General features: G+C 47.8%; 1 protein-coding gene across 4 annotated transcripts in view; it reads right to left on the bottom strand.

Annotated features, from left to right (window-relative positions):
• The window catches only part of LOC137430944 (sodium channel regulatory subunit beta-3), an 89,399-nt gene that overhangs the window by 11,507 nt on the left and 59,535 nt on the right, over positions 1–18,357 (bottom strand). For all 4 annotated transcript variants that reach the window (XM_068121724.2, XM_068121723.2, XM_068121726.2 and 1 more), the window contains exons 3-4: positions 7,298–7,464; positions 5,406–5,655 (exon numbers count right to left, since the gene is read on the bottom strand). In XM_068121724.2, the coding sequence (XP_067977825.1) occupies positions 5,406–5,655; positions 7,298–7,464 (417 nt within the window). The remainder of the gene's footprint in view (positions 1–5,405; positions 5,656–7,297; positions 7,465–18,357) is intronic.

The following is an 18,357-nucleotide window of genomic DNA, read 5'->3' as shown; positions in this document are numbered from 1 at the left end:
TGAGTGCGTGCCAAGGGAAAACAGGTGCATTACACTGGATGAAGTGGTCTCCGAATTGAACATTAGCCATGGTTCAGTACACCACGTCATTCACAACATGCTGGGTTTCCACAAAGTGTCTGCAAGATGGGTGCCTATACAACACCCGCCCCCCCACCCCCAACCCCCAAACTGAAAGAACGGTGAGTAAACGCATGTGAAGAACTTCTACGACGTTATGAAACAGAAGGCAATGCTTTCTTACACCGTAGATGACTGAGGATGAAAGCTGGGTCCACTCCTTTCAGCCAGAAACGGAGAGGGCAAGCAAAGAGTGGCGCCATTAAACTTCACCAAAGCCCAAAAAATTCCGCACACAGCCGTCCTCTGGAAAAGTGATGCTGACACTCAACGGGGATAGCAGAGGCCCACTTGTAGAGCATTACATGCCCAGAGGGACCACAGTCATGGGTGCATCATACTGCGACCTCCTTAAAAATAACCTGAAACCAGCAATCAGATCAAAACGTCGTGGACTACTCACTACCGGTGTTTTGCTGCAGTATGACAATGCTCGGCCCCATACTGCCCGCTCTACAGCTGCAACAATCGAGGACCTGCATTTTGAGTGTCTTCCTCATCCACCCTACTCGCCAGACCTCACCCCTTCGGATTAACACATCATAAATGTGTTAACATCTTTGGGCCACTTAAAGGCGCTTGGAGGAAACACTTTCCGATCCGACGAAGAGGTCCAAGAGCTGGTGCACAAATGGCTACACAAGCAGCCAAAATATTGTTTTCTAGAGCATTCCAGGCCTCAGTAAAGCGCTGAAAAAAAAAATGCAATGAATGCAATTGAGATTATGTTTTAAAATAACAGTTGTTACACACATATGTGCAAAAAACAAGATGTGAAAAATATTTTAAGGTTACTTATTGACTGCCCCTCAAACAATGAAGGGAGCGGGAGACAATAGGGGGAGAGAGAGGGAAGCACACAAGCACAACAGCAGTAGAGAACAGGGACGTCGGTAGATCTGTGGAAGGGGGAGGGCTGGGGGAGGAGGGATGGGTACACGGAATAAAGCAAATGAACAGTGAACACCTCTCGGAATTTTAGGAAAGAAGTTGGGGATTGAAAGATGTGGATTTGGAGCGTTTTAACGGGGTTAGAAAAGATCAAGGTTTTGGATGGGGGAAGACAACAAATGGTGGTGAACAGCTGTTTTAAAGACCTGGAGGGAGGAGAGGGATTGAAGAGAGTGTGGGAGTTTGTTCCAAAGGCAGAAAAAAGAGAGGAAAAAGGTGGGCAGAGAGTCTTGATTTTGGCAGTTTCACCAGAAGAGGGTTGTTGGCAGATTTTGTGCGTCCAGCAGGAATATTTGGGGGGCAGAGCATAGACAAAGCAGGGGGAGCAAGGCCAGAGAGGAGTCGGTAGAATACAGAAAGACCACCAACCTGTCTGCCATGAGTGAGTGAAAGGCCCTCAGAGTTAGCTTCATCGCGGGAAATTCCAATGATTCTGAACAGCATGAAGCCGAGCTAGGTGTGAGGCAGGAGCACCAGCCCAGAGGGGAGAGCAGTATTCCATTGAGCTGTGGATGAAAGCCTTGTATGTGGTGAGGAGCTCAGGTGTGCCAAGGAAGGACTTCGCACGACGGAGGTTTCCCAGACAGCGACTGGCTTTGGAGGCCAGCTTGGAAATGTGGTTTTCCCAGGAAAGATCATGGCGGATAGTGAGACCCAAAAGCTTGAGTGACAGAACTTCTTGGAGAGGATTATTCAGAAAGTGGATGAGAGGGTTGTCCAGTCGGTCTTTTCGGAGAGACATCGTAAGAGTGTGAGATTTGGCAGAATTGAAAGACATGTTCCACTTGTTTGCCTAGTCTGTGATTTTGTCCAGGTCTGCAGAGAGTGAGGAGGCTGCAGACTGCCGATCTGAGGGATGAGGAATGAGGAATGGAGGGACAGAGAGTAGAGTCATCAGCAAAGAGATAGAGAGGATTTTCAAGAGAGCCAGAGAGATCATTGATGAAGACCAGAAAAAGCACAGGGCCCAGAACACTGCCTTGGGGAACTCCAGCCTGAACAGGAAGAGGAGATGAGAGAAACCCATTCAGGGCCACACGTTGAATACGACTAGAGAGGAAGTCCCCCAGCCATGCGTGGAGATTTCCATGGATACCAAAGGAGGAGAGTTTGGTGAGCAGAGCGGGGTGCCAGACCGTATCGAAGGCACGTGATATGTCAAGGGAGACAGCTCTGATTTCCTGTTTGGCATTGAGGACGTCCATCCATTGTGGAGAATGCAGAAGCAGCATGTCCAGAGTAGAGTGACCAGGTCTGAAACCAAATTGATGATCAGAGATCAAGCCATTGGAGAAGAGGAAAGATTTCATATCCGAGGCAATGATGGATTCCATGACTTTGCTGATAATTGGGAGAAGGCTGATTGGTCTGTAGTTTCTAGGATCTGTTTTTGCACCTTTTTGTGCAAAGCGGTGATGTTGGCTGATTTCCAAGCAGGTGGCAGATGACCTTGAGCAAAAGAGAGGGTGAAGAGAACAGAGAGAGGGAGTGAAAGAGCGGAAGAACTGGATTTTAGGACCCGTGGGCTGATGCCGTCAGGTCCAGTTGCAGAATCAGAGTCGAGGGTTGACAGAAACTTTTCCACCTTGTCAGGAGGAAAGGACACAGAGTCCAGGAGCAGCTGGGTACGACTGGGTACGGTGGGTACAGAGAGGGATGGGTTTGGGACACAAGATTTAGAGGCAAACACAGAGTTGAGGCATTCAGCTTTTTCACGTGCGGAGTCAGCTGTGTAGCCGTTTGAGGTGAGGGAGGGGATGGAGGGGGAACAAACACCAGAAACAGATTTGACCAGATGCCACCAGGATTTGGAAGAGGGAGACAGATAAGAGAGTTCGGTCTTGAGAACGGAGAGATATTGTTTCCTGGCTCTCCTGAGGGTGGACACACACTTGTTTCGGGCTTTGTGAAAGGAAATGAGATTTCCTTCCGCTGGATTTGCTTTCCAGGAGACGAAGGCAAATTTTTTCTGGGCAACAGCCTCACCACAAGATTCCGTGTACCATGGATGGGAGGAAGGGTATGACAACTGAAGACGAGATGGGATAAATCTGTGCATGAGAGAGAGCAATTTACTTTGGAAGAATTCCCAGGATGAGTTGATGTCAGAGGCAGTAGAGATGGGAGACCAGTCCAAATGATTGATGGCTGCTTGAAGACCGTGCCAGTTGGCCTGAGTGAAATGCCAGACTCGTCGACGCTGAGGAGGCTCTCTGAGAATGGTCAGAGAGATGTTCACTTTAACAAACACATGATCAGATGAGCCGATTGCAGCAGAAGAAGAGCAGCAGACATTTTCAGGGAAGTTAGGAAGATGTTAAGGAATCAGAGACATCTTGAAGGAGGAAAGTTTCTGTGAAGCAGATCAAGTCTGGTTTGTCAGAAGCAACCTGTATGGAGAGATCAATCAGGTTTGAGCGAAGGCCCTGGATGTTTGAGGTCCATACCGTTAAGGAAGAGGGAGAGGGAGCATCGGGTACAGGACAGGGAAGGTGAGGTGAGCGGTAGGGTAAGAGGGTTGAGAGGAGGAGGTAGGGAGAGCTGTTGATCGTGTGTCAGAGATTGCAGAAGAGCTAGGAGAAAGGGGGGGATGAGGAGGACAAAAGGTTGATGGTGATGGGAAGAGGCACAGTGAGGCATTGTTTGAGGGGAAGGGAGGAGGTAGAGCAAAGTAGAAGGTTGAAGGAGGTTGAGGTATGCGATGAAAGGGAGAGGAAGTGGGAGGAGGCAGCTTTGAGGAGGGGGGGAGAGGGGAGATTTGGAGAAAGATGGTAGGGCAGGGGGGAGATTATTAGGGAAGGGGTGGGGGGAGGTTTGAAGGGGAGGAGTGAGGGGTAGTTTTGAAGGGGAGGGGTGAGGGGTAGTTTTGAAGGGGAGGGGGGAGATTTGAAGGGGAGGGGTGAGGAAGAGATATTTGAAGGGGAGGGGGTGGGGGAGATTAGAAGGGGAAGGGCAAGGGGAGAGATTTGGAGGGGAGGGGCGAGGGGGAGTTTAGGAGGGGCGGGGTGAGGTGGGGGGAGAAGTGAAAGGGAAGGGTGAGGGGGGAGTTTAGGCGGGGAGGGGAACGTTTAGGAGGGGGAGATTGAGGCGGGGGAGTTTAGAAATTGGATGATTAATGACAAACAAACATTTATTACAAACTGGGTTTATTGTGATTTTCAAGTCAGACATCCATTTGAAAACGATGGAGGAGGGGTGGAATGAAGGTGAGTTTAGAGAATGTAGAAAGGAAGGACTGTGAGAGGTTGAATTTTTTTTTTTAAATGGAATGATTTGATGAGGAAATTGAAAAAAGCCTTTTAAGTAGGAAGAAAAACAGCGTGTTGTAATATACCACTGAATAAAACACTGCAGGGGAAAGTTTAAACATATATAAATAATATTTTAACAAAACCGTGAAAAACAATCTCGGAAAAATCCCTGAAGTGAGGGCGTGGATCTGAGAAAGAAGGAGAAAGGGTTGAATGAATATGGTGGAAACTAGAATTGGAAAGGTGAGTATCGGCTGGAGAGATAGAAGAAAAAGGAGATAAAGGGGCGGGGCGAGACAACACGCACGTGGTCGTGGGCGGGGACCGTGGTCGTGGGCGGGGACCATGGTCGTGGGCGGGGACCATGGTCGTGGGCGGGGACCATGAGGAAAATATGAATATGAATGAATTTTTCTATTTTTGTATGTAAAACATTAGACAAAGGGTAAGATGTTCAGGGGAGGTAAGGGGAGAAAATAAAATAAAAGAAAAAAGCAAAACGGCGAAGGAAAGAACTTAAGTTTACAAAATATCGATGGAGGGGAGGGAAGCCACGAGGGATCAGGCCTCTGCCGGGAAAGCTACTGCAGAATCCACCACAATCTGGAAAAAAGAAGAACCTCCCAATATATTTTGAACATGCATTTCATGCAGGAATGACCCAGACTCTCACTTTTGCACCTCAATTCAGACTAACAAAACAAATACAAACTTGAAATGGATACAAGAGGACCAGGGACAAGAAGAAATGGGAACATATGAACGATAGTTAATAAATCCAGGGAGCAAATGACAACAATTAGATGAGACATCTGACGCAGTGAACTTAACTTTTGGAGACGAGGGTATATTGTCACACAAGTGAGAAAACAGTGCGCACTCGCGAAGAAACTGTGACCGGGGCATCAAGCTCAACTTGAGTGCAACTAAAGTTCGAACTCAACTTGTAACCCAACCGCTCTTCCATTTGCTTCAATGTCTAAATAAATAAACAAACAATGTCACCAATGTGGAGTGCCTGAAGACAAACAAGGGAATAACTCCCAGAGGACCTACGAATGACCAATAGCGGGTGAGACTTACAAATGTTGAAGATCTCCAGTTCAATCGTGATAGTTTTCACCTGCTCAGGTGGTTCATCAACATTCATTTTGAGCACCCGATGCATGATGCATTTGTATGTGCCGCTGTCCTCCAGTGAAGCATTTTTCAGGACAATTGACAACTCCTGGAGATCTTTGCTTTTCTTGAAGAAAAGACGGTCATTGGGAGTTTTAGCATCTCCACAGTACGGGTATTCCAGACCCTCACATTCCGATTTGTATTCCAAGATCTACAACAAGAAAAAAGAGGTTGTTGTTATTGTACTTTATGGATTTGATTCGTACATCTGAAGGTGGGCACTAAACACAAGGGGTGATTTGCCCATGTGAATCAAGAGCAATCAACACGTTGAGCGACGTTTCCCAGCAATACGAACATACATAGATGCGTATGGAGTGAACTCCATTCAATGTACAATGTGCGCGGAGTGGGATCATCAAAAATGTAGTGGTCTGAGAGGGTCATTAACCAGTGTGGCAGCTACATTCAAATGTAAGGTGTGCACAGAGGGAGCTGCAGATGGAGGAAATGTTGAGTTGGATCTTGGAGACGGCGTGAAGCTGGAAGGTGTGAAAACATTTTGCTACCTCGGAGACATGCTGAATGGAGAAGGTGGATCAGACTCGGCAACGGTTGCTAGAGTGAGATGTGCATGGAAGAAGTTTCGGGAACTGAGTGGCGTGCTGATGAGGAGGGGAGTGTCGTTGAAGCTGAAGGGAAAGGTGTATGCTGCATGTGTGAGAAGTGTTATGATTTATGGGAGCGAGACGTGGGTAATGAACGTAGAGCAGCAACGAAGGTTGGAAAGGGTGGAAATGCGAATGGTTCGATGGATGTGCGAAGTATCGTTGAGAGAGAGGAAGACAAATGATGAATTGCGAAAAATGATGGGAATAGAGCCTGTGATTGATGCTGTGAAGAGGAACAGGTTGAGATGGTTTGGTCATGTGTTGAGGAAGGATGAAAGTGACTGGTTGAGAAGAGTGATGGAAATGAATGTAGAAGGAAGTAGAGGACGGGGAAGACCGAGAAAGACTTGGCTGAAGATGGTGGAAGAAGAAATGCGGGCAAGGGGGTTAACAAGGAGAGAGGCAGAAAATAGGGCAAAATGGAGAAGATTGTCATGGGGACCGCAAGGCTAACCCCCGCTCTAGCAGGGAAAATGGCCTTAAAATGCATGTTGTGTTGTTGTACAGATGCGTACGTCTTTTCCGGGTAAAATGATAACACATTTAGACCTTTTTCCTTTTGTAAGTTCTGGTGTTTCACCAATAAAAAGCGAAGAATACCCTTTTTGAGCAGACAACTATATTCGACTGTCCGACTCATCCTGCCTCAAAGGCAGTAAATGTGCAGATATTGAGAAACACGGATGGAATGGATCAGAATTCAACAGGAATGCTTTCCCAGCGATTCTCATTAGAGGCAAAGAAAGCACATTCTACTCAGTGGAAATCGCAGGGTGATTCTCAAATCAAAGAAGTATTCAGAAGAGAATCCATTCGACAAATACCATCTTAAGGCAATCCAGTGATATTTGGGTGAAGATCCCAGCGACTAAATTAAACATTACATTGTGAGAAAAGTTTTTCGAGACCGAGATTGTTTAGACAGGTGAATCACCTGGAATTCGCATGGATGCATCGCCGAAGCAGGTGGTTGGGTTTATGCAAGTTGATACAATTATACAACCGAGAAAAGGGGCAGCAAGTCGGGGGGGGGGGGGGGGGAAACCCGGCAGATGTGCACTATTGTATCTAAAGATTTTGTAAAGTGGAATCACATGAAACCTGCTCATCCAAACACTTTTATCAGCCGAGCTACAAGTGGGGCCTACGAGATTAGGAGGAGAAGAGGACCATCAGATTTACCATTTCGCTCGTGTTTGAATCTTTAGGAGTAAACTTCCACTTGACATCGACAATAGCTTCAATCTCCTGCCTGTTCTGGCACCAAATGCATGTTAACTTGGCATTGTCACCAACTTTGTATTTGGTGTCCGAGTCAACCTGCACGCAGATTGCCTCACCATTTGGTACTGCACATACACACAGACACACACACATTTAATATGGCAAAACACATTTATATGGGCAAAGGAGCAAGCTGCAAATCATCACAATCCACAAAACATGACAGATGTAAGCAGCAAGTATATACATTGCTTTCAGAAAGTATTCACACCTCTTGACATTTTCACAAATTTCTGTGCTACAGCCTGAATATAAAATAGATTAAATTTAAAATTTTTGTGACACACACATATATAGTATATTTTGACTTTTTCAACATATTTTAACATACAGCTATTTGATCTTCATTTCAACAATATTGATAGATAAAGGTGATATAATATCACAAATATCATGAAACATTTACATTTTGTAGTCCATTGTATAATTTAAATAAACATAAATGCAAATTTCGCATGTGGAAAAAGTAAGTACACCCTTGGCTCTAATAGGTGGTATTGCCCCCTTTGGCAGAAACAACCTCAAGTAGGCGTTTCTTATAACTGTCTACCAGTCTCTGACATCGACTGGGAGAAATTCTTGCCCACTCCTCCATGCAGAATTATTTCAGCTGTGCGATGTTTGAGGGATTTCGTGCATGCACAGCTCGTTTCAAATCCCCCCACAACATCTCGATGGGATTTAGATCTGGGCTTTGACTTGGCCATTCCAGAACCCTCCATTTCTTTCTTTTCAGCCATTCCTTGGTGGATTTACTGGTATGTTTAGGGTCATTGTCATGTTGCAAGGTCCACATTCGGTTGAGCTTCAACTTTCTGACAGATGGCCTCACATTATCCTCAAGCACCCTCTGCTACAATGAAGAAATCATAGTGGATTCTATGATGGTGAGCTGCCCAGGCCCTGATGCAGCAAAGCTGCCCCAAACCATAATATTTCCACCACCATGCTTTTCAGTTGGTATCAGGTTCTTGTGGTCAAATGCTGTCTTTGGTTTTCGCCAAACATGTCTTCTGGTACTGTGGCCAAATAGCTCTACCTTTGACTCATCTGATCAGAGCACATTGTTCCAGAAGTGTTGGTCTTTGCCTAGGTGTTCATTGGCAAACTTTAGTCTTGCCCTGATGTTCTTTCTGGACAGCAAAGGTTTCCTCCTGGCACACCTCCCATGTAGATCAAATTTGTGCAGCCTCTTTCTAATGATAGACTCGTGCACTTTGACATCAACAGTGGCAAGAGCTACCTGTAGGTCCCGTGATGACATTCTGGGGTTCTTCGAGACTTCTTTCAGCATCTTGCGGTCTGCTCTCGGGCTGAACTTGCTGGGGCGGCCTGGCCTGCACAAGTTGGCAGCTGTTTGGAATCTTCTCCACTTGTAGATGATCTTTCGGAGTCAACAAACAACAACAACATGCATTTTAAGGCCATTTTCCCTGCTAGAGCGGGGGTTAGCCTTGCGGTCCCAATTACAATCTTCTCCATCTTGCCCTAATTTCTGCATCTCTCCTTGTTAACCCGCTTGCCCGCATTTCTTCTTCCACCATCTTTGGCCATTCTTTCTCGGTCTTCCCCGTCCTCTACTTCCTTCTACATTCATTTCCATCACTCTTCTCAACCAGTCACTTTCATCCTTCCTCAACACATGACCAAACCATCTCAACCTGTTCCTCTTCACAACATCAATCGCAGGCTCTATTCCCATCATTTTTCGCAATTCATCATTTGTCTTCCTCTCTCTCAACGATACTCCGCACATCCATCGAGCCATTCGCATTTCCACCCTTTCCAACCTTCGTTGCTGCTCTACGTTCATTACCCATGTCTCGCTCCCATAAATCATAACACTTCTCACACATGCAGCATACACCTTTCCCTTCAGCTTCAACGACACTCCCCTCCTCATCAGCACGCCACTCAGTTCCCGAAACTTCTTCCATGCACATCTCACTCCAGCAACCATTGCCGAGTCTGATCCACCTTCTCCATTCAGCATGTCTCCGAGGTTGCAAAATGTTTTCACACCTTCCAGGTTCACGCCGTCTCCAAGATCCAACTCAACATTTCCTCCATCTGCAGCTCCCTCTGTGCACACCTTACATTTGAATGTAGCTGCCACACTGGTTAATGACCCTCTCAGACCACTACATTTTTGATGAACCCACTCAGCGCACATTGTACATTGAATGGAGTTCACTCCGACACCCTTCCTGCACACAGCACAGGGCCACTTCCCAGTTCTTTCCACCTCACCACATGCTTTACCACTTGCCATCACCTTCGTCTTTCCGATATTCACCTTCAGACCTTTTGTCTCCATATGTTCCTTCCACTTGTTCATCTTTTCCTTCAGTCCATCCATACTTCCCGCAATCAACACCAGATCATCTGCATACAACAACTCCCACGGTAAACCCTCCTTTACATTCTGAGCCAGCACCTCCATCACAGCTACAAATAGTAGTGGACTTAGTACCGACCCCTGATGCACTCCCACCTTCACCTCAAACTCACCACTGTTCCCGTCCTTCGTCCTTACAGCTGTGCGCGCTCTTTTGTACATTGCCATCACTACTCTGATCAACCATTCCTCCACTCCTAACTTCCTCATTGCCCATGTCAATACTTTGCGTGGAAGCCTATCGAATGCTTTCTCCAGATCAACAAACCCAAGAAACAACTTCTTCCTCTTCTCCATGTACTTCTCCTGCAACTGCCTCACAATAAAAAGCGCGTCTGTCGTTCCTCTTCCTGGCATAAATCCAAACTGCATTTTGTCGATCTTCACTTTCTTCCTTATCCTCCTCTCCAACACCCTTTCCAATACCTTCATTCCATGCTCCAATAACTTTATCACTCAGTACGAGCCACACTCTAGAGGGTCACCTTTCCCCTTGTATAGAGGGACGAGGGTACTCAGTTCCAAATCCACTGGAATGCGGCCTTCTTTCACTGCCAGATTACAGATCTCTGTCATTCTCTTCACACCCAAACTTCCTGCTGCCTTCAACATATCTCACACAACTCCCGTCTGCCGTCCCGCTTTTCTACTCTTCATTGCTTTTATCGCTTCCTCAACTTCCTTCTCAGTTATCTTCTCTGCCGGTCCTAAAACTGGGTTACTCTTTATGTTGCCATCCCATTCATTCTCTGTATTCAACAGCATTTCCATATATCTTTTCCATCTTCCTTTGCATTTATGTTTATTTAAATTATACAATGGACTACAAAATGTGAATGTTTCATGATATTTGTTATGTTATATCACCTTTATCTATCAATATTGTTGAAATGAAGATCAAATATCTGTATGTTGAAATATGTTGAAAAAGTCAAAACTTTACATGGGGTGTACTTACTTTTTCACGTGACTGTATATATATATTGTAACGATTTTGAGAAGTGTAACGGGTTTTGGGAAGTGTAACGGGTTTTGAGGAGTGTAACAATTTTGGAGGAAGGGTAACGGATGTGAAGAGTATGGTTTTGGTATGGTAACATCCTGGTAATGTAAATAATGGTCGCAGCCGTCCTCCTAATTAATTTCATAGAACATACACGCAGGTCACGATATATCTTTTAAATAGTGTATTTCCTTATTCCATGTAGGCTAAGTATGTGTTTTCCACTAGATTGACTTTGCATTGTATCAAACAAAATAAGCGTAGGCCCTTCCAATTTCCCCAAAACCTCCCTTCCAATTGCCTTCCGCATTTTGGCTGGTTTTCTTCAAACCACCATTGGCCACGAGGTAAGGTTGGGGAAGAAAGGCGTGTCTCCACCTCGTCATAAGAAGCAAGGAGTGAACCAGCCCTAACAGCCAATCAACACCGCGGTGAGTGACCCGGTAGGCGCGCCCTCGGAGTCGGCGGCTTGATTTCGCTGGAGGTGATAAAAGCGACTGCAGGGGACTGCTTTACCAGATGAGAGATGACTGGAGATGAGCTGGAGAGGAGCAACGAGGCTGCACCAAAGAGAGGCCTTGAGAGATACGCTGGGGGATGACCTGGAAGAGGAGCGCAATCCACCGCAAGCCCTACCTGCCTGCAAATATCCCCTGTCGTTGGAGAGACGCGCTGAACGGAGGGAGACGGCTCCACCCCAGGAAGAGGAGCAGGTGTGCCGAGCCAGCGCGTGACGGCCGCGGATACGCGACGGAGGTTTTCCCGCCAAAACCGCGAGGGGTTGAAAGCTGCTGCCTCCGACCTTGCCTTTCCTCTCAAGCAATCAACCTCGAGCCATTACCTGCCTGCAATATCCACCGTGTGAGTGTGAACGTCCTGTCCTACTCGTTTGTCTTGGGGATTAAGTAAATGAAATAGAATAAGTTAACAATGCACTGTGTGACTGCTCTTTTCCATCTATTGCTGTAAATAATATTGGTCGCTCTAAAATATTGCTTGTGTGTGTATAATAAATCTGTTCTTCCTCCAAACTCTGTCTTTCTTCTCTCTTCTTCTCTTTCGGTCGCTTTAGAGGTTTCCCAATTGAATATCTGTAGCGCGATTAGTCAACGTTCGGGTGGAATCGGGTTCTAATCGGGGAGTAACTGTTCGGACGCGGTTAAATACACCACCGCTCGGTAAAATAACATCCAAAAACCGTGTCCGTAACAATTGGTGTCGAGGAGTCGGATTCGGACCCGGGACTAAATTTGTTAGGCCCAAATTTAAAAAAAAAAAATCTTGGTCAAAATTACGAGCTGCCGAAATTGTGTTGTTTTATAAAACCCGAATTTTGAGATCGCGCCATGGACAATCAAGGCGATCGGATGTCGGTGGGGGAGATAGACGGGTTAGGGGTAACCCAGGAACCAGGGGAAATGTATGTGGAAGAAAGGGAGGAGGAGAGCAATGAGGAGGCGGTTGAGGGTGTATCAGGTGCACAAGATGGCGTCCTCGCGCACATGGTTGTTGCGGCACCAAATTTAGCCACGCCCATGGTCGCGGTAGCCGAACCCGAGATGCCAATGAATTGGAACCTGTTTATGAAACAGATGATGGCCTTTATGGTAAAAACAGACGATAATTTCAAAGGGATGGAAAACAGGATGGGAAACCAAATGGGGGTAATGGGGAACCGGATGGATGCTCAGAGTGAGCAATTGGGGGTAATGAGGGACGAAGCGAGGGGTACCGGTGAGGGATTAGACAATAATTTTAAGGAGTTAGACAAGAAATTTGAGGGATTAGACAATGGGATAGAAGGGGTGAAAAATGGGTTAATGGGGGTAGAAAACAGAATGGCCGCTCAAGAGAATCAGTTAGAGGGGGTGAAAAATGGGTTAATGGGGTTAGAAAATAGGATGGAGGACAAATTGCGGGAAATGGGGGAACAATCCGCCCGGGAAATCGAACAGATGGGGAACCAGATGGAGGAAATACGACGAGGGGTGAGTGAGGAGGTCTCGGAGCTACGCGAGGAGGTAAAGCGAGGCGAAAAGCGTATAGAGAAAGAAGTGAGGAATAATACGGCTAAGTTACAAGGGGGAATAGAAGATCTGACGGAGGAGGTGGAGCAGCTGACAGAGGGACAAACTAAGTTAGTGGAGCAGGTTCAAAAGAACACTGCGGTACTAGGAGGGTTAAAGGCGACACAAAAAGAAATTAAAAACGAATTAATAGCGACGCAGAGGCAATGTCAGATGGTACGGGAGGAACTGACAATGAGGGTGGAGGAGGTGACAGAGATAATGGAGACAAAGGACCGGCAGGTGAGGATGCACATAGAGACGGTCACGGTAGCCTTAGAGGACGAACTTGAGGGGACGCACCGAGAAATAAAAGAGGTTAAACAAAAATTAGAGGAAGTGGGAGAAGAGGTGAGTGAAATTAAGAAGAGACGGAGGGAAACTAAGAGGGAGATAAAGGAGGAAGTCATGGAATATGTACAAGGTCTGTGTTCAAATCATGATTCGGTGCTCACTAACCAAATAAAAAGTTTGCAGGTGGCGGAGGAGGTGCGACGAGGTACGGAGGTGAGTGGCAATGTACATGATGTGAGGGGAGATTCAGTCGGCTTGGGGATTGGTTTGGATCCGGGTGTTCGTGAAAGGCCGTTGGTGAAGTGTGTGACAGGTCAGGTGTGCGAAAAAAGAGGTGTGCGAGAATGTCCGACCATGGGGTGTGTGAGGAAAAAGTGCACGCCGAGGAGTGAGTGTGCCGTCAAGAGTGAATTGGTCAAAGCGCGTGTGCGAGGGAGCACAGGGAAGCGCGGTGTGGTGAGTGTTACGGAGGAAGTAACGAAAAAGTGTGCGCGGGAGGACGCGCGAGAAAGGTGTGTAACGGACGGGTGCATGGGGAAAGCGCATGCTGTCAAGAGTAAGGGAGAATGCATGCCTGTGGTGAGTGTTACGGAGGAAGTAACGAAGAAGTGTGCGCGGGAGGATGCGCGAGAAAGGTGTGTAACGGACGGGTGCATGGGGAAAGCGCATGCTGTCAAGAGTAAGGGTGAGTGCGCGACTGAGAGTGGAGGTGAGAGTAGTGAGAGTGAAACGGAGCGTGAGCTGGTTGTGATAGGTGAGCGAGGATGTACACCTGGGATGGAAGGATGCACACCTGGAATGGTAGAGCGTGAGTGGGAATGCACGCTGGAATTGGTAGTGAGACACGTGGTTGGGTGTGCGGGTGAGAGCACACCTGTGATTGTCACAAAGGAGGTGACCGAGGAGGGGGCGCGAAGCGGTGTATTGGTGAGGTGTGCGAGCAACGAATGTGTGCCAAAGTGTTCGGTGGTCAGGTGTGTGACCAAGTCGGTGAGCGGAGTGAGTGTACCGAGGTGTGAAAGAAAAGGTACGAGGAGAATGGGAACGGCTGCATGTATGAGCAAGAAAGAGGTAGCGTATGCATGTAAGCCTGCAGGTGAAGCGTCGACGGTAACCGGGTTAAAGGTTAGGTCGACTTTTAGCCGGATCGGGCCCTCGGTGCGTGCCGGGCTTCGCGTGCCGCGAGAACCAGCGGAGATCCGAGCCACGGCGGGTTCGAAAGGACCGCCGTGCGCGATCCACGCTGGGCCTCGCGTGGAGCGGCCGCGTCCGGGCTCCACAAGGCGGAGCGGGCAGCTCGATAGGAAGGGTCGTCATGGCGACCACTTTCTATTGAGACGTGCCGGCAGGTCGAGATCGGGACATTGGATGGCTCCACGCCGAAGTGGTGCATGGGATCTCGGCCCGGGTAAGCCTCCGTCCCTGCCCCGAATGCGGGACGTATCCAGCCGCTGGCAAAAAACGACCCGCGTTCATTGCTCGGCTGTACGAAGCCGGGCTGTAGATGTGAATTGGCGCACCGAGAGGATGTAATAAGTAGACGGGTGATGGTGATAGTGATAGTAGTGATTTGAAACGAAATTTAGAAAAGTGAATAGAATTGGCAGTAAATGGAAAATTTTTGAATTGTTGGATTTGGACGAGCGAAATTGGTAGTGAGAGACCCCCGATGTGGTGGGATGGCAAATCCACCATCCCTCACAGGTGGGGGCAAATGCGCTATAGATTATGGGGTTTATGGCAGTGAAAACGAGCCAGGGAGGGCTTGGATAATGATAGGGATCTAGCGAAGATGACCTTAGGTAACGATAAGGTTAGTTAGTGACTGATACCTGTAGTGGGGACGCAGGTAGATTAGTGTGGATGATAATGACGAGGGAGCGCAATAGTTTAAAGGGACGACTGGGAAGCGCAAGTTTCAGAGGGGAGGAGTTAGCTGAGATGATGCCGTGTGTGGGAGAATGGAACAGGTGTGATTGCACAGGTGTGCAACTGAACAGGTGTGTGGAGCAGTGTATGAGGGAGTAGTGGTGATTGCGTGTTGTGTTGACCAAATGGTCCAGGAAGAAAGGAGGGTGCAGGTGGCACCAGGTATGATTGCACAGGTGTGCAACGACAGGTGAATGAAGAACAGGTGTATGTGGCTGTGTGGAATAAATGGTAGTGTGGAATATCTGGAGTATTGGAATGGATGGTCGTGGAGTGAGTATGGTGGAAATTGTGGAGTGGAGTGGATGGTGCGAAGGTGTGAATGGGGGAAGAGTGGACCCCCATCACGGATACCCGGGGCGGGTAGTGTAAGTGTTAGGTAGAGGGTATAGGTAAATTGTGGTTGGATATTGGCATCTGTGGTGCGAGTGGAAGAATGGTCTTTGGATGGGTGCATTAGTGTTGTGGAAATGGCTGGGCGTGTAGCCTGTTAGTGTGTGTAGTTGGTTTGGGCACTCCACCACTGTGAGGATGTCGGCCAGGTGAGGCCGCAGGTGGGCTCTGGGAGCCGGTAGTAGTTGTTGTGGATGGGGCCCGAGGATCCGGAGGACGGACCCGGGTAGCCCAGTGCCAGAGGGCACCAGTGGGGTGACAGATCCAAGAGGGGTCTTCCCCAGGTAGTTAGGTTAGGGTAAGGAGCAGGTAAGCTCGGAGGCAACTGCAGTGGTGGAGGTGTGCAGGTGGGTAGACCCACTGGGAGAGGTACACGCCACAGCCCAGAAATTGTGCGAGGGCACCGGGAGATGAATCGGGGGAGTGAGACCCCAAATTGAAGAGCACCACAGTTTGGCCAATGGGAATTGGTTATTAGAACCCATAGTGTAAGTTGGCCAATGGATTGGCAGGGAAAGACCCCGGGTAGTGTAAAGTGTGTTAAAGTCATTTAGAGGATAGTTAGGATGAAGGATCTCCTCGCACCATCTGCATCCACTCACCTGAGGTGACAGGTACTCCACACCATGCCATGTTTTGATTATTTTTTATGATGCAAATGTTTGGATTGTGAGACGCATCATGACGTGGGTGTGACATTGTGCTTTGATGTTCCATCTCTGCCTCCTTATGAGGATTGATGATGAATTTGGTGATGGCAAATTTTGAAGTAGAGGGATTGTGGTGACGAATTTGGTATAAGGGAAATATGGGGAAGACGTGACAGTAGTGACGAATTTGTAAATGGGTAGATTTTGTAAATATGGGGTAAGAGCAAGGGTAGTGTAGGTGACAGGGGGGTGACGTACGGTAGGGACGAGCTTTCTCACTTCGCCCTCCGTACGCATTTCACCTTGCATTGCCTTGTTTGACGTGTACCCTTGTGACCTTACCCCTCGCTCAATTGTCTTTCTTTTGTCTCCCACATGACCTGTGCGCCATTGGGTGCCGAGGGGAGCGTGCGTGAGGTGGCCATTGTGCGCCCGAGATTCCCAGAACCAGCACGCATTGCGTTGATGTACCACTTTATGGACCGCTGTTCGGCGGCCAAGTACCACTTGATGGACCCCAGGTTCTGGGGCAGAGCACCTCTGTTGGAGACCGGTCATAGTGGCCAGGGAATCTTGCTTGCGGACCTCGGTAAGGTGGCACCTATGCCAAACAGGTGGTCCACCCTTAGTTGGCCCCTGAGGCCCTAAATAATAATAAAAAACGAACACAAGTTGTGCTTTTTATTATGTCCAAATAGGCCGCATGAAGCCAGAAGACGTCAGGAAGAACATCGGCCCAGCAGACAAGGAGAAGACCACCACCAGTTGTTTTGTTGTGTTTATTATGAACCATGGTGACTGCGCACCGAGTGGTGCTTTGTGGTGCTGGTGGTGCTTTTGGGTGCTTTTGGGTGCTTTGGTGGTATTGGTACTGGTGCATCGATACAATGCGTGCTGTCTCCTCCCTCCCAACAGGAATTTCTTTCTCTTGTTCCCTAAAAAGAAAAGAAAAAAACACACAGGTCCTGGGTTGCGTTGTAAATAAGAAATCACGTCATTGTAAATAATGCTCCCCACCGTAAATGTATAGTTTCAGAATAATTCCGTAATTCGGTTAGCTGTGGGCTTGAGTTTGTTAGACAGGATGCAATGCAATAGGGGGACATACTTATTTGTGTTTTAAAATTGTCACACTCAGGGTCAGGTTAATTGTAGAGGGAATTACACCTACATGTCACACTCAGTTAAGTCTAGTAGGCCCGAGGACGTGCCTGAAGAAAGGAGGGTGCAGTGTAACGATTTTGAGAAGTGTAACGGGTTTTGGGAAGTGTAACGGGTTTTGAGGAGTGTAACAATTTTGGAGGAAGGGTAACGGATGTGAAGAGTATGGTTTTGGTATGGTAACATCCTGGTAATGTAAATAATGGTCGCAGCCGTCCTCCTAATTAATTTCATAGAACATACACGCAGGTCACGATATATCTTTTAAATAGTGTATTTCCTTATTCCATGTAGGCTAAGTATGTGTTTTCCACTAGATTGACTTTGCATTGTATCAAACAAAATAAGCGTAGGCCCTTCCAATTTCCCCAAAACCTCCCTTCCAATTGCCTTCCGCATTTTGGCTGGTTTTCTTCAAACCACCATTGGCCACGAGGTAAGGTTGGGGAAGAAAGGCGTGTCTCCACCTCGTCATAAGAAGCAAGGAGTGAACCAGCCCTAACAGCCAATCAACACCGCGGTGAGTGACCCGGTAGGCGCGCCCTCGGAGTCGGCGGCTTGATTTCGCTGGAGGTGATAAAAGCGACTGCAGGGGACTGCTTTACCAGATGAGAGATGACTGGAGATGAGCTGGAGAGGAGCAACGAGGCTGCACCAAAGAGAGGCCTTGAGAGATACGCTGGGGGATGACCTGGAAGAGGAGCGCAATCCACCGCAAGCCCTACCTGCCTGCAAATATCCCCTGTCGTTGGAGAGACGCGCTGAACGGAGGGAGACGGCTCCACCCCAGGAAGAGGAGCAGGTGTGCCGAGCCAGCGCGTGACGGCCGCGGATACGCGACGGAGGTTTTCCCGCCAAAACCGCGAGGGGTTGAAAGCTGCTGCCTCCGACCTTGCCTTTCCTCTCAAGCAATCAACCTCGAGCCATTACCTGCCTGCAATATCCACCGTGTGAGTGTGAACGTCCTGTCCTACTCGTTTGTCTTGGGGATTAAGTAAATGAAATAGAATAAGTTAACAATGCACTGTGTGACTGCTCTTTTCCATCTATTGCTGTAAATAATA

Source organism: Myxine glutinosa, chromosome 7 (assembly GCF_964187855.1).
Source record: "Myxine glutinosa chromosome 7, kmMyxGlut1.1, whole genome shotgun sequence".
NCBI lineage: Eukaryota > Metazoa > Chordata > Myxini > Myxiniformes > Myxinidae > Myxine > Myxine glutinosa.
This window is presented reverse-complemented; position numbering and strand designations above follow the sequence as displayed.